The sequence below is a fragment of the Phascolarctos cinereus genome, unplaced genomic scaffold (assembly GCF_003287225.1).
Source record: "Phascolarctos cinereus isolate Bilbo 61053 unplaced genomic scaffold, phaCin_HiC Scaffold_5;HRSCAF=322, whole genome shotgun sequence".
NCBI lineage: Eukaryota > Metazoa > Chordata > Mammalia > Diprotodontia > Phascolarctidae > Phascolarctos > Phascolarctos cinereus.
In genome coordinates this window covers 385,154,772-385,168,437 of record NW_027555958.1, presented here as the reverse complement: position 1 = coordinate 385,168,437, position 13,666 = coordinate 385,154,772, and the positions used below count along the sequence as shown (strand labels likewise).

The 13,666-nt window shown below is 36.5% G+C and overlaps 1 protein-coding gene across 1 annotated transcript in view; it reads left to right on the top strand.

The window, feature by feature from the left end:
- The window catches only part of PTPRC (protein tyrosine phosphatase receptor type C), a 146,332-nt gene that overhangs the window by 120,797 nt on the left and 11,869 nt on the right, over positions 1-13,666 (top strand). Inside the window, 6 exon segments of the mRNA XM_078155778.1 lie at positions 98-247; positions 2,709-2,799; positions 4,925-5,058; positions 9,656-9,790; positions 11,081-11,203; positions 11,449-11,627. Coding sequence (XP_078011904.1) covers positions 98-247; positions 2,709-2,799; positions 4,925-5,058; positions 9,656-9,790; positions 11,081-11,203; positions 11,449-11,627 — 812 coding nt within the window.

The following is a 13,666-nucleotide window of genomic DNA, read 5'->3' as shown; positions in this document are numbered from 1 at the left end:
CTGTAATGTTTAAACAATATGTGTCATATATGTATATATATGAACAAACACATAAACAAATATGTATTAACTACTTATATTGTCTTTGAAACGTCAGGCACAGTACATCCTGATCCATCAGGCTTTGGTAGAGTATAATCAGTTTGGAGAAACTGAAGTGAGCATGCTAGAGTTACATTCCTATCTAAATAACATGAAAAAGAGGGATCCACCCAGTGAGCCTTCCCCACTGGAGGCAGAATTCCAGGTAAATATAATGATCATACTATATACCACCCTGACATCCAATAAAGGACTATGGGTCAAAATAGTCATGTCACATTTCAACTAGCTGGTCAAATGCCAATCTTAATCCCTATATTCCATATCTCACTTTAAGGAAGTTGCATATGTTTGCCTCTTATCAGAACTTTGTTGCTTCTCAGGAAATTTGAGCATCTCTGGCAGACAGACACAAGTTGAATAATGTATTGTGGTACCAATATTCACATACACACACACACACACAGAGTGAAGTTCTATGCTTCCTTTAAGTTTCAACTGAAATCTTACCTTCTATAGGAAGCTTTCTCCAAACCTTCTTAATTCTAAAGCTTTATCTCTGTTATTTCCTGTTTATTCTGTATATAGCTTGTTTTGTGTGTGTATACATACATACATATGTTTGCATGTTGTCTCTCCATTTAGATTGTATGCCCCTTGAGATCATTAACTGTCTTTTATCTCTTTTTCTGTCCCCAACATTTGTCACAATGCCTGGCACATAGTAGGCACTGAATAAATGTTATTTATGTATATATATGTATATATTCATATACATATATACATAGAGAGTTGCATATATGTCTATATGTGAATATATACAGACATGAGTATATGTATGCACACACACATAATATGTGTAGGAATGCCATAATAATACTTATAGCTAGCATTTATAGAGCTCTTTAAGTTTGACAAAGTGCTTTACATAAGTTTTCGCATGTGTTCCTCGCAAACCACCCGTGAAGGGGGTTCCATTATTATCCCCATTTTACAGTTGAGGAAATTGAAGCTAAGAGGTAGTGACTAGTCATTGGTCACATAGCTACAAAATAACTGAGGCAGGATTATAAATCAAGCCTTCTAGGCTCCAAGTCCTGCGCTCCCTTCTCTGTGCCACCTAACTAAATAAGAACAATGGTAACAACAATAATAGTTCACATTTATATAGCACTGCCCCAGTCCATAGCAGCAATTTGGAGCTTTAGAGGAGATTTTCAGAAAAATCAGGCAGGCCAGTAATGTACAAAGAAATAGTAATTCATTATGATTCATCTGAACTCACACAAAAGAAGGTCCAAAGCCTCAGATAAGATCCCCAGGGGAAGGGCCAAGGAAAGAAAGGGTACATCTGAATCTCAGTGGCTGGAGTGGGAGCCATCCTGTCCCCAGGAGGGATCACCAGACTTTTAGTGAGGGTAGTGGTTTGCTGTCCTGGGCAGAAGGAGAGATGTGGGTCTACCCTTGAACTTGGCACACACAGGTTTTGCCAAGCTCTCCACTTTTCTTCCCGGTATCAGGTATCTTTGGATGTCTGTCTCCTTCACACAAAGGGCAGCTTGGGGAGGCAGTGAAAATCAAAGGTTTTATAGCCAGGTGGTAAATTCTCACTCAAGTGTGTCCTATTTATTTCCCACATATGATTATAGGGGTTTACTACAAAGCAAAAACACATATAGGGTATGGGAGTTTTCAGAAGATACAACCAATCAAGAAGTGTTTATTGAGTACCTACTAGGTACTGTACATTATGCTAATCGCTGAACATATAAATATCAAAAGCAAACAATATATGCCCTCAAGGAGCTTATTATATAAGGAAAGAGGAAGGAACATTTCTAGAGGAAAGACAGACTATCATAGATTAGTACTGTTTGTCTCAGAGAGTTCCCCAAACTGGGAAAGTTATCCCAAGTACTTCAACATTTAAAAGTACTATCTTGATGCTAAACCATGAAATAAAATCCCGATATTTCTTATGAAATGGAGGATACAATATGACCTTGACCCTGGTCACTATCTCTTAAGCAGGAAAAGCAGAGTAAAACACTGTAAAAGTCCTCACTTCTTTCACTTCCCTCTCAAGAGAATGGCAGTATGATCAAAAATTTAACAGGGAATATTTTCGGAGGAAGACAGAAACACACACATATGTACACAATAATCTTGGAGGTGGTACAAAAAGATTCCATTAGATCTGCCCAATCTAAATTTTCCTAGATTAACTCCATATACTCATCACAACTTCACCACCACAACTTCCTCATCACAACTTTCCCCATCATGGTTTTGATGTATTGTGGGTTAGCATAAGAAATTGAATGGGAATTTTTTTGGGGTTTTGCTGAAGCCACAGATGACAACACGAAGGCCAGCATATGACACAGAAGAAAAGTTTAGAAACTAAGAAATGCATAAAATATAAGTAAAATATTATAAAATATCAACATATTTTATCTTTTAATGCCATAATAATTCAGACTTCCTCCCTGGTACAGAGGGAGGGCCAAAAATTTTTACAAGAATTTTCCAGATGATGGGGATACCATGTCCCTAATCTCCATGATATGGAAGGGATAACTGTATTGCATTTAGTAGATTTTCTAATAAATTTTGGGATCAATAGATATTCCCAAATGTATGTATTCTCTTTGTCTTTTTTTCAGAGACTTCCCTCATATAGGAACTGGAGGTCCCAGCACACTGGAAATCAAGAAGAAAATAAAAGCAAAAATAGAAATTCCAAGATTATTCCATGTGAGTATTTTCTTAATGTCTATCCTATCAAAACTACTATTACATATATACACTATTGATTTGATGCTGAGATTGTCTGGATTCGTTCTAGGAATAAAAGATTTTTTTAGAGTCAGCTCTTTGATAGCATCGCTTCACCTTGAGATAAATATGTTCCTTTATAGCAATTCATTTTGAAGTTATGAGTTTTTTTTTTTAAGTTGAAGCTAGTCTTAATGGACTAGCTGGATGTTAGCAAAGGTATAATCTCAGAATTACCATTCACTGAAGAAGGGAGCAGCTCCAAGAGCGTACAGATTTTTTTTCTTCCTTGTAATTCCCAGCACTTAGAACCTTCCTAGCTCATAGTAAGCCCCTAATCAGTGCTCGTTGACTAACAAGAAGAGGTGAATTGCAAGGCAGTTTAGAGCAAAAGGTCTAGCCCCACTTACCCAGTCTTCCTTCAATTGTTGAGTTCTTTGTAAAATACAGTTTCTTATAAAATACCGAGAAAATCTAGTCCTTGATCCATCCTAGCCCCCTCTTTGTTCCTCCATTTTGGGTAATGAGAAATCAGTGGAGGATTCTTTATATATTATTTGATGTTGTTCAGTCATTTTTCACTAGCATCTGAGTTTTCACAACCTCATTTGAGGGTTTCTTGGCAAAGATACTGGAATGATTTTCCATTTCCTTCTCCAGCTCATTTTACACATGAGGAAACTGAAGCAAATAGGGTAAGTGACTTGCCCAGGGTCACACACTAGTAAGCGTCTGAGGCCAGATTTGAAATCACCAAGATGAGTCTTCATAACTTCAGGCCCAGGACTCTAACTAGTGCTCTAGGTGACTAGAAATAGGGTTATGAAAAATTAAGAAGAAAATACTTGACCAAAACAATACATATTAATTTGAGTTACATGGGAATAAATGCTAATTAATAGTAAATATATATATGTATATATATATATATATGCATACATATATATATGTATATACATATATTTACTATTTATTATCTGCTAAGCACTATGCTAAGTACTGAGGATAAAAATATGAAAGTGAGACACTTTCTGCCTTCAAAAAGTTTGCATTTTAACAAGGGAAAACATGTTATAGAGGAATGGCAGTCAGGTAGGGATATTTTTATTTGGGAAATCAAGGGGATGGAGAGTGGAGATATAGAAGAGTTGATTGATATGCCCTTTACAGGAGCAGTATTACTTTGTGCTTACAGAGCTGGAAAAGGGGAGAAGGGGGAGGAGGCAAAGAAACAAAGGCATTGGCAGGGCTAGGACCAGATAAATCTAGTAGAAAATGGGGGGAAATCAATCATTTATTAATCTATATCATGGGAATATAGAAGAAATCTTTAATAACTTGTTATAAGTAAACACTAACATACGATCTGATAGCTAGAAAGGCTAGTTAAAGGGACATATTAGGAACATAAAATATAATTATTTAATTGTTTAGTTAGCCATATAATTGACAAAAAGTTTAGTTTCAAATTTGTAAAAATATTTTATTTAAGAATATTTATTTAAGAAAAATATTTTATTTAATATTTATATAAGGAGAAACTGTGGTATAGTGTATAGAGCATGGGACTTGATTCAAGAAAATGACCTAATATTTATTTAGATATTCAGATACTTAGTATCTGTGTGACCCTGGACAAGTCACTTAAACTCTCTGTGATTATGCTTCCTCATCTGTAAACTGTGGGGGGGGCCTTGAACTCAATAATCTCCATTGTCCTTTTTAGCTATAAATTTGTAAAAAGAAAGAAGTAGAATGACCACTCAAACAAAGCCCAGAAGTGTGTTTTAAGGTTGAAAGACTCTGGAATTCCATTAGTCAGTTTCACAGAGAATAGTGTCTATTTTTTGGCATGATGTAAAATGTGATGTTCTGTCCCAATCTTAGTCAATTTTTAGGGTACATTCTTGTTATGTACGATTTTTTAATAATAATGACCAACAAAATATGGCTTTCATGTCACAGTGCTATGGAAGTCAACATCTTAAATGTTTGCCATATATCTCTGTACTAATTATTTCCATATTTCAGATGCTTATTGGCAAAGAGGGCCTTGGGGCCCTGAGGACAACAATAACACATTTCCCTATTTTGTATTACACAGATGACTTTAACAGAGTGCTTCTGAAACATGAATTGGAGACTAGCAAAGAGAGTGAACATGATTCAGAAGAATCATCTGATGATGATAGTGACACTGATGAGCCCAGCAAATATATCAATGCTTCTTTCATAACTGTACGTATTTTAAGTACTTATTTAAATATTGACAATATATTTAAATATTTAATATTTAAAATAAATATTTTAAATATGCCACAATTCTAACACACACACATTTTCAAATGTATCAGCATGTTATCAGAATATTTGTTGAAGCTATTTAGGATGAAATAATGAAGTTAACCAACCTTGTGTGCTACATTAGGAAACAACATGTCACTTTGAAATTTTCTTGCTGTTCAGTCACATCCAACTGTTCATGGTCTCTTTTGGGATTTTCTTAGTAAAGATACTGGAATGGTTTGCCTTTTTTCTTTCTCCAAGTCATTTTTCTAGATGAGGAAACTGAGCCAAACAGGGTAAAGTGATTTGCCCAATGTCACACAACTAGTAAGTGCCTGAGATTGGATTTTAACTCATGAAGATGAGTCTTCCTGATTCCAAGTCCAGTGCTCTAGTCACTCCACCACCTAGTTGCTCAAATACTTAAAAATTTAGTTATTCTTTTTATTTTGCTATTAATTAAAGCCATAGTCTATGTAGTTATATGTTGTCCTCATTCTAAAAAAACCCCTCCCTTCCACCCCAGACTCTATTCAAACGGTTTCTTTCCTTACCTTGATTTTATATCAAAGGTTGTTCTTTTGCTTGAGGGAATGAAGCTCTACAGGTTTTCCTATCTAGCTCCAATCATATTAAGCACTGCCAGAGTGAAGGGAATCTATATGATTTTCAGAATCTTAACATAAATTATGAAGGGAAATATACTTCAATGAGAAGAAAAAGGTGCAAAAGCATGTGGCATAGTGGATAAAGCACTGTGCCTGTAGTCAGGAAGACCTGGATTCAAATCTGCTTCATACACTTCTCCGTGTGACCCTGGCCAAATCACCTAATCAACGTTTGCCTTAGTTTCCTCAACTATAAAATGGAGATAATAACAGCACCTGCCTCCCCAGGCTGTGAAAGGACCAAATGAAATATTTGTAAAGTGTTTAGTACAGTGCCTGGCACAGAGTACGTGCTGTATAAATGCTAGTTGTTATCACCATCATCATCATCATCATACTGTGATGGGGAAAGGACAAATTGATAGGATTTGGTGGGTTTTTTTTTAATTTTCAAACACTTCAAGATTATGGTAAATTATATAGTAGTGTGGTATTAAGGGCAGCTAAGTGCTGTATTAGATAGAGTGCTGGCCTGGAGTCAGGAAGATTCATCATCTTGAGTTCAAATCTGGCCTCGGACACTTACTAGCTGTGTGACCCTGGGCAAGTCACTTGACCCTGTTTGCCTCAGTTTCCTCATCTATAAAATGAGCTAGAGAAGGAATTGACAAATCACTCCAGTATCTTTGCCAAGAAATCCCCAAATTAGGTCACAAAGAGTCATACATGACTGAACATCAATAATAAGTGTAGTGTTTGGAAAATTTAGGTTCAGACCCTGCTTAGACACATACTGAGTGGTCAGGAGCAAGTCCCTTAACCTCTAGGTACCCCAGACAACTTCTTCAGGTTCTTAATTGCAGAAGAGTTCCTGATCTTTCCTCAGTGGAGGAATTATCCAAAACCAATGAAAGCACAGGTCCAGAACAAAAACAAAAAAGGCAAAAATCATCTGAAGAAATACTCGCACATGCACACACACACACACACACACACACACACACACACACACAGAAGGAAATCAATTCTCATTAGAATGAGGAGAAAAGTAACACATTTTGTTTTGAAATTTTCAGGCAAATTATGTATATTACCACATCAATCACATTACCTTATATGGCACGTGAACATATAAAATAGGGATAAGGATCAGACCTGTGATTTCATTGGTGCAAGGAACTCCCCAGTGAGGAATTTCTTTCTTCCCATATAGATTAGGACCTTCTCTGTAATTAGTCTTAGTGAGTTGTCTAGAGCACTGAGAAATTTGTGATTTCCCCAAGGTCAGTCAGCCATTATGTGTCAGAGGTAAATCTTTAACCTGGACCTTCCTGGCTCCAAGGTCAGCTTTCTTATTATTCTATCATTATCTCTTTTCCTGTCCTATGTAGCAGAAATTGTAAATAAAAGTAGGTTTTAGGGATTCAAGTTTGAAATAACTTAGTTAAAATATTTCCACCCAGTGGGCCTGAAACTTTTTGGTAGAAATATTAGTTTTTTATATTTAAAAAATGCCTTTGCTATAATAAAACAAATGTTTTAATTTAACTTTTATTTGTTTGTAAATGTCACAAATATTCCTGGTCTATGAGTTTTTGTTTCTTCAGTTTCTTTTGATATATCTTTTTCTTTGGGGCACCCTCCTCTTTGGTTGAGGAATTCTTTTTCTGTTAAGTATCATCTCAATATGACAAGGGAACTCACGCATAGATTGATTTGGCCAGAAGCCCTGTAAGTACACCTTTGTATTGTAGAAGTCTTGTTGACCTAAATATGCTCAATGATGAGAGAATTTATATCCCAACCCTTACTTAAGTTCTGTATTACATTCTGAATTTTTTGAGCACATGCAACAAGAACTTAACAAGCTTTTTTTTTTTTGAGAGGGCATTAGCTTTGAGTCTGGCTCCACTACTTTGCCCAGGCATATCTGCCAACTCCACCTTTGTATCTACAGAAAAGAAAACACTGTTTCTTCAGTGTGACATATTTTGACTATAAGGCAGCTTTTCTGATACACATGCCCTTGATAGCTTGGGCATGGGCATTCTTGAAGTGGAATCAAATTTGAACCCCTTGATTTACATAATTTTGTGGGGCTCTTGGGCTCAAGGAAATATCTCATTATTTTAATTTATCACCTGAGGTGGTTCACAGGAAGAAACATCATGTTCTTCATAGACTGAAATGATTTCCCTTTAAGGAAGCAAGGAGGCTATACTAGAGATTTGGTTGGGCATGAACATTAGGATCTGAACTACTGGTGCAGCATCCCTGTCACATGAGGCATAAAGAGGCCAACCTATGAGGAATTGGTCCCCAGGAGATTTAGCAGAATTCCCACTGCCCTGATGAGTCTCTCTGACTCCAAATTGCTCCTCTGTTGAATGAGAAATCTGGAGGAGAATGTTATCTATTTTTAGTAATTATGTTCTTTTAAATCCACTATTATAAGTAAAATTATTTTTATTGCATTTTATGGTCCATCAGGGTTTCACTGAATTGTAGTCATGAGCCTGAATCACCAGACTGGCCTGAGCTAGATTTGGCCCAGAACATGGTTTAGTTATCTTTCCTTAAATCAGCATTTGCAGATCACTCATGGTATATTAAATAGGATCAGCTGGTGTCTTCATTAATTTCTGTGGTTGAAAAATTCATCTTCATCCATACAAGCCATAAAGAAGAAAGTAATTTAACTCATCCAGGCTATTCTTCTGATGATATACAGTCCATTAATGGGTCCATCCTTAATGCCTTTCCAACCTGCTAGGACACTCCAGCCTTTAAACTCTTGGCAAAGTCATTAAAAACCCAAAGTCGCTTCTGTATATTTTGATCAAACTTTAGAGAATGAGTTCAATGGAGGTTTTGTTACTATTTATTATTGTTAGAAGTTGAGAGTTCCATCAAGGAAAAACCAACACAAACAACAAAAATAAAAAGCAGAGAAAGAATGTAATATACACTATTAGTAACATAAGGGAAAATGTGTGAGAAAGAATAGACAAGGAAATAATGGAGATTTGGTGGAAATGGGAAATTAGTTTTATGCTTTATGCTTCGAAGGGGATTACATTAAATGTAGTTATTAACCATATTTGGTTTTCATATTGATTATCAGTGTTGTTTTTAATAGGCCAATTTTAAAAGGTGAGAGTTATTACTGAGTTCAATCAGTTTTTGAGCATTGAATTCTGTAGCTCCCCAGTGGAGAAAAGAACTGAACTCATTCTGGGGGATTTTAGATCCAGCTACCTATACTGGAAGCTCATCTGAAATATTTCCTCAGTCTTCACCAGTCACCCTGCTTGTTATAAAGAAAATTGCTAGGTTGAGCAGGATGGTACAAATCTATAAATCCAGTTACCAGGGATGCTTATTCTTATGGATCTCTTAGGCTCAGGAGATCTGAGCTTCAGTGGGCTACAAGCTGTTCTAACTACATCTGGAATCAATATGGTAAGCCACTAAGTGTGGATAGGAAGGTGAAAGTGGGGTACTGAACTGCCTAAGGGGAGACAAGACAAATAGGCTGGAAACAGAGTAGGTCAAAGAACCCATGCTGACCAGAAGTAGGATCAGTCTTGTGGGTAGCTCCTGCCCATCCATCCTGGGTGAGATGAGGAGACCCAGTGAAGGAAGGAAAGAGGGAAGATAGGGAGGGAGGGAGGAAGGTTGGAGAAAGGAACAAAAGGAGGAAGAAAGAAATTGAACAATTCTATCTATATGCCAGATATGGCTTAACTGTTGTAATCAATGTTAGGGAGAATTCATTGCCTTCTAAAGTGAAATAAAATCAGTGTCTTTAAAATTTTCCTCATACCATCATTCTCTTGACATCATATTGTTTGTATAGATTAATTATATTACTGATTGCTTATTTTAAAGAATATTTCTTTATTTAGTATTAACCAAGGATACTGTGGGGTTTTTTTTAGACATACTGGAAACCTGAAGTGATGATTGCCACCCAAGGGCCACTAAAGGAGACAATTGCTGACTTCTGGCAAATGGTCTTTCAAAGAAAAGTCAAAGTTATTGTAATGCTGACAGAGCTGAAAGATGGGGAGCAGGTTTGTCCTCTCCCTCCACTATACCCTTTCCTGATTGCCATCCAACAATCAAGATGGACTTTATAGGAGGTCTTAAGGGAATCAATATCAATTTCTACTCCTATAATTTTAACTTTTATTACTTTGTGGATGACTCTTAGATTTCTCTAGCTCCAAACTCCTGTTCCATATATTAAAATTTTTTTTGATATCTCTTTGTTTTGAACTTAGCATGTCCTAAAATGAATTCCTCCCACATCATCTCCTCTTCTTCACTTCTCCATTACTGTCAACAGTATCACCATCTTCCCAGACTCACAACATAGGTGTCATCCAGGACTCCTCCCTTTCTATCATTCTATACCCCATATCCAATATGTGACCAAGTCCCATTAATTTTACCTTTGCAACATCTCTCATCTATGCGCATTATCTCCTCTAATACTGCCACTACCCTCATGAATTCCCTCATCACCTCATGCCTAAACTACAGCAATAACCTGTTGGTTGACCTCCTTACTTCAAGTCAAGCTATCAAAATTATCTTCCTAAATTAACTTCTGATTTTGTCATCCTTCTCACTCAATTAACTTCAGTGGCTCTCTTATCCTCAGGATAAAATATAAAACCCTCTATTTGGCTTGTACCCGTTACAACCTGTCCCTTTCCTGTCTTTCCAGTTTTCTTACATGTTACTCCCTTTAATATATTCTACAACCAAGTGACACTGACCTCCTTGTATTTGCTCTCACAAGAGAATAAACCTCCCAACTCCCTGAGTTTTCAGGACTCTCTTCTATGCCTGGAATCGCTCCCTCTTCATCTTTACCTTCTTTTTTTCTTTGGCTTCTTTCAAGTTTCACTTAAAATCTCACTTTTTTTTTTTAAGTGAGGCAATTGGGGGTAAGTGACTTGCCCAGAATCACACAGCTAGTAAGTGTTATGTGTCTGAGGCCGGATTTGAACTCAGGTACCCCTGACTTCAGGGCCGGTGCTCTATCCACTGTGCCACCTAGCTGCCCCTAAAATCTCACTTTTTGTATGAAGATTTCCTGATTTCCCATAATGCTAATACCTTCCCTCCAAGATTTTCTCCATGTTCTCCTGAATTTCTTTTGCTTGTACTTAATTGTTTTTATGTTGTTTTCCCCATTAGATTGTGAACTCCTTGTGGACAGAGACTATTTTTGCCTTTCTTTGTATTTTTAATTTTTAATCACTTCCTAATATGTATATACTCTATGTGCTTTTGGTATCAATTAGAATATGCTTTAAGAATCTAAGTACTAACTTATATTCTCCCAAACTTAGGAAGTCTGTGCTCAGTACTGGGGAGAAGGAAAGCAAAAATATGAAGATGTGGAAGTAGAAATGAAAGATATGAACAGATCTACAGCTTACACCATTCGTGTATTTGAACTGAGACATGCCAAGGTATAAAAATTAAGTGAAGTGGGGGAATTCTTTGGATAGATTTAATTTACTATTGTTGCTTTAACTGAAGATAAGAACTGCATGGTAGCTACAGTTCTGTAATATTTGAAAATATAATTTGTAAAATACTTAAGAGAAAGTATTTCTGATTACAAAGATAGGTATGAAATAGATGATTATCAGAATGAAAGGTATGCTGAGTTATCACTTGAGTTAATAACATTTCCATGACATCTGGTTTTTAGAGAAAAGATGCCCGAACAGTTTATCAGTATCAGTATAACAGCTGGAAAGGGGAAGACCTTCCCACACAACCCAAAGAATTAGTTTCTATGATTCAAAACCTCAAAGAGAAACTTCCAAAGAAACATGGCATCGAAGGGCAAAAACATCACAAGACAGCATCTCTTCTTGTTCACTGCAGGTAAGAATGAATGAACACCATCATTTTCACCAAGTTCCATTCATCATTTATTAAGAAAATAGCATATGGGGGCAGCTAGATGGATAGAGCACCTGCCCTGGAGTCAGGAAGACCTGAGTTCAAATTTGACCTCAGACATTTGACACTTCATAGCTGTGCAAGTCACTTAACCTCATTGCCTAGCAAAAAACAAACAAAAAAAAAGAGTAAGAAAATAGCACATGTATGACACAAGTTTTACATAATATTCATGAATTCACTCAACAAATATTTAAGTGCATACTATGTACATACTAGTACTCTGATAGATGATAGAGATAGGAAGATTTAAAAAAAAAGGATAGAATCTCCAACCTCCAAGACCTTAAAATCAAAGGGGGAAGTTGCAACATGAAAGGCTGCCAACAAATATTTATTAAGGGGGCAGCTAGGTGGCACAGTGGATAGAGCTCTGGCCTTGGATTCAGGAGGACCTGAGTTCAAATGTGGTCTCAGACACATGACACTTACTAGCTGTGTGACCCTTGGCAAGTCACTTAACCCCAATTACCTCACCAAAAAAAAAGGCAAAAAACAATATTTATTAAGCACTTGCTGTTATGCCAAGCACTGTACTAGGTGCTGGGAATATAGAAAAAGGCAAAAGATAGTCACTGCCCTCAAGAAACTCACAATCTGCAAGGTAGCATATGCTGTGGAACTACTCTCCCAACACCCATTTGCACTGGCAGGTTGAGTCCCCCGAGGTTTCTTCTTATTCTCTTGAGTTTCTGGAAGAACCATATGGGGTATAGTGTTTTGTGGTGCTATAGCTAAAAAGCCCCAACCAGAGTTCTCTCTCCCAATTGTCAGCTGATACCAATTAATCAACCAGATTTAATTAACTTTTAGAAAGGGGGGCTTGCTATGCTGTTATATTAAAACTGGTTGGTACAAAATATTGCATTCCCAAAGTCTTTTATCAGTAGATACAGAAGTGTACACACATAGAGAGCGTACGTGGTAGAGAGAGAATTCACTTCTCTCTTTAACACAATTCTGAAATCTTTTTACTTCTCTCTTTTACCTTTCTGAATCTAAACTCCAGGTCCTTTTTTGAATTAATTCACTATAGCTTATGGTTAGTAACTAAATTTTCTTCTTCTGTTTATGCTTAACTAAATTATATTTGTCTCATAATCACAGGAAAGTCCTGTTATTCCTATTTCCCCAGTAATTAACCTAAACAATGTATCTAATTCTTTAATTCTTCATATCCAAATCACCGAAGCATATTGTGTTCTACTTCATCCTCATCTTTGCAACCCCAAATCCTTTTCTTCATCCTCACTATTATTGCTAATCTCTCAATTCTTTTCCGGTCCATCATGACTTCACTGGCTACACTCCTTCCTTTCCCCATTTTTACTCCCAGGCTGCTAACCAGTTCAACTCTTCCCTGTCCTCTTCTCTTGAATCTCTTGCTTTCTTCTCACATTGCTGACTGGTCTTACTTTGCTAAGCTTCAGCTCTGTATTACTTCCACTCACCACTGCCTTCATACATACCCCATGAAGCTGAAAGAACCTGGTGAAAAAAATCACAGAACTGTGTTGAATCTACTACCGATTTATATTATAAATATCTCAACTGGGCCCCCACTATGGTGAGTCAATTCTTTTACACCTTTATATTAGTTAACTATTTTTATACTGCCTAATCAGTTCACTATCCCACTGACCATGGCAGTTTTTCTTTCTTTTTTTCTTTTTTGAAAGGAAGAAAATAATTTTATTTTCCTTTGCATTATACTTTATTTTTTAAATTTATATATTTTTTGATATTCTATTTTAATGTTTTGAGTTCCAAATTGTCTTCCTCCCTCCAGGCCTTCTCCTACCAGTTAAGAAGACAAGCAATATGATCGCAATCATACATGTGAAATAATGCAAAATATATTTGATGTTAGTCATATTGTTTAAAAAAAAGCAAGAAAAATAAAGTGAAAAAGCATGCTTCATTTTTTACTAGTAGTTCAGCAGTTCTCTCTCTGGAGATGG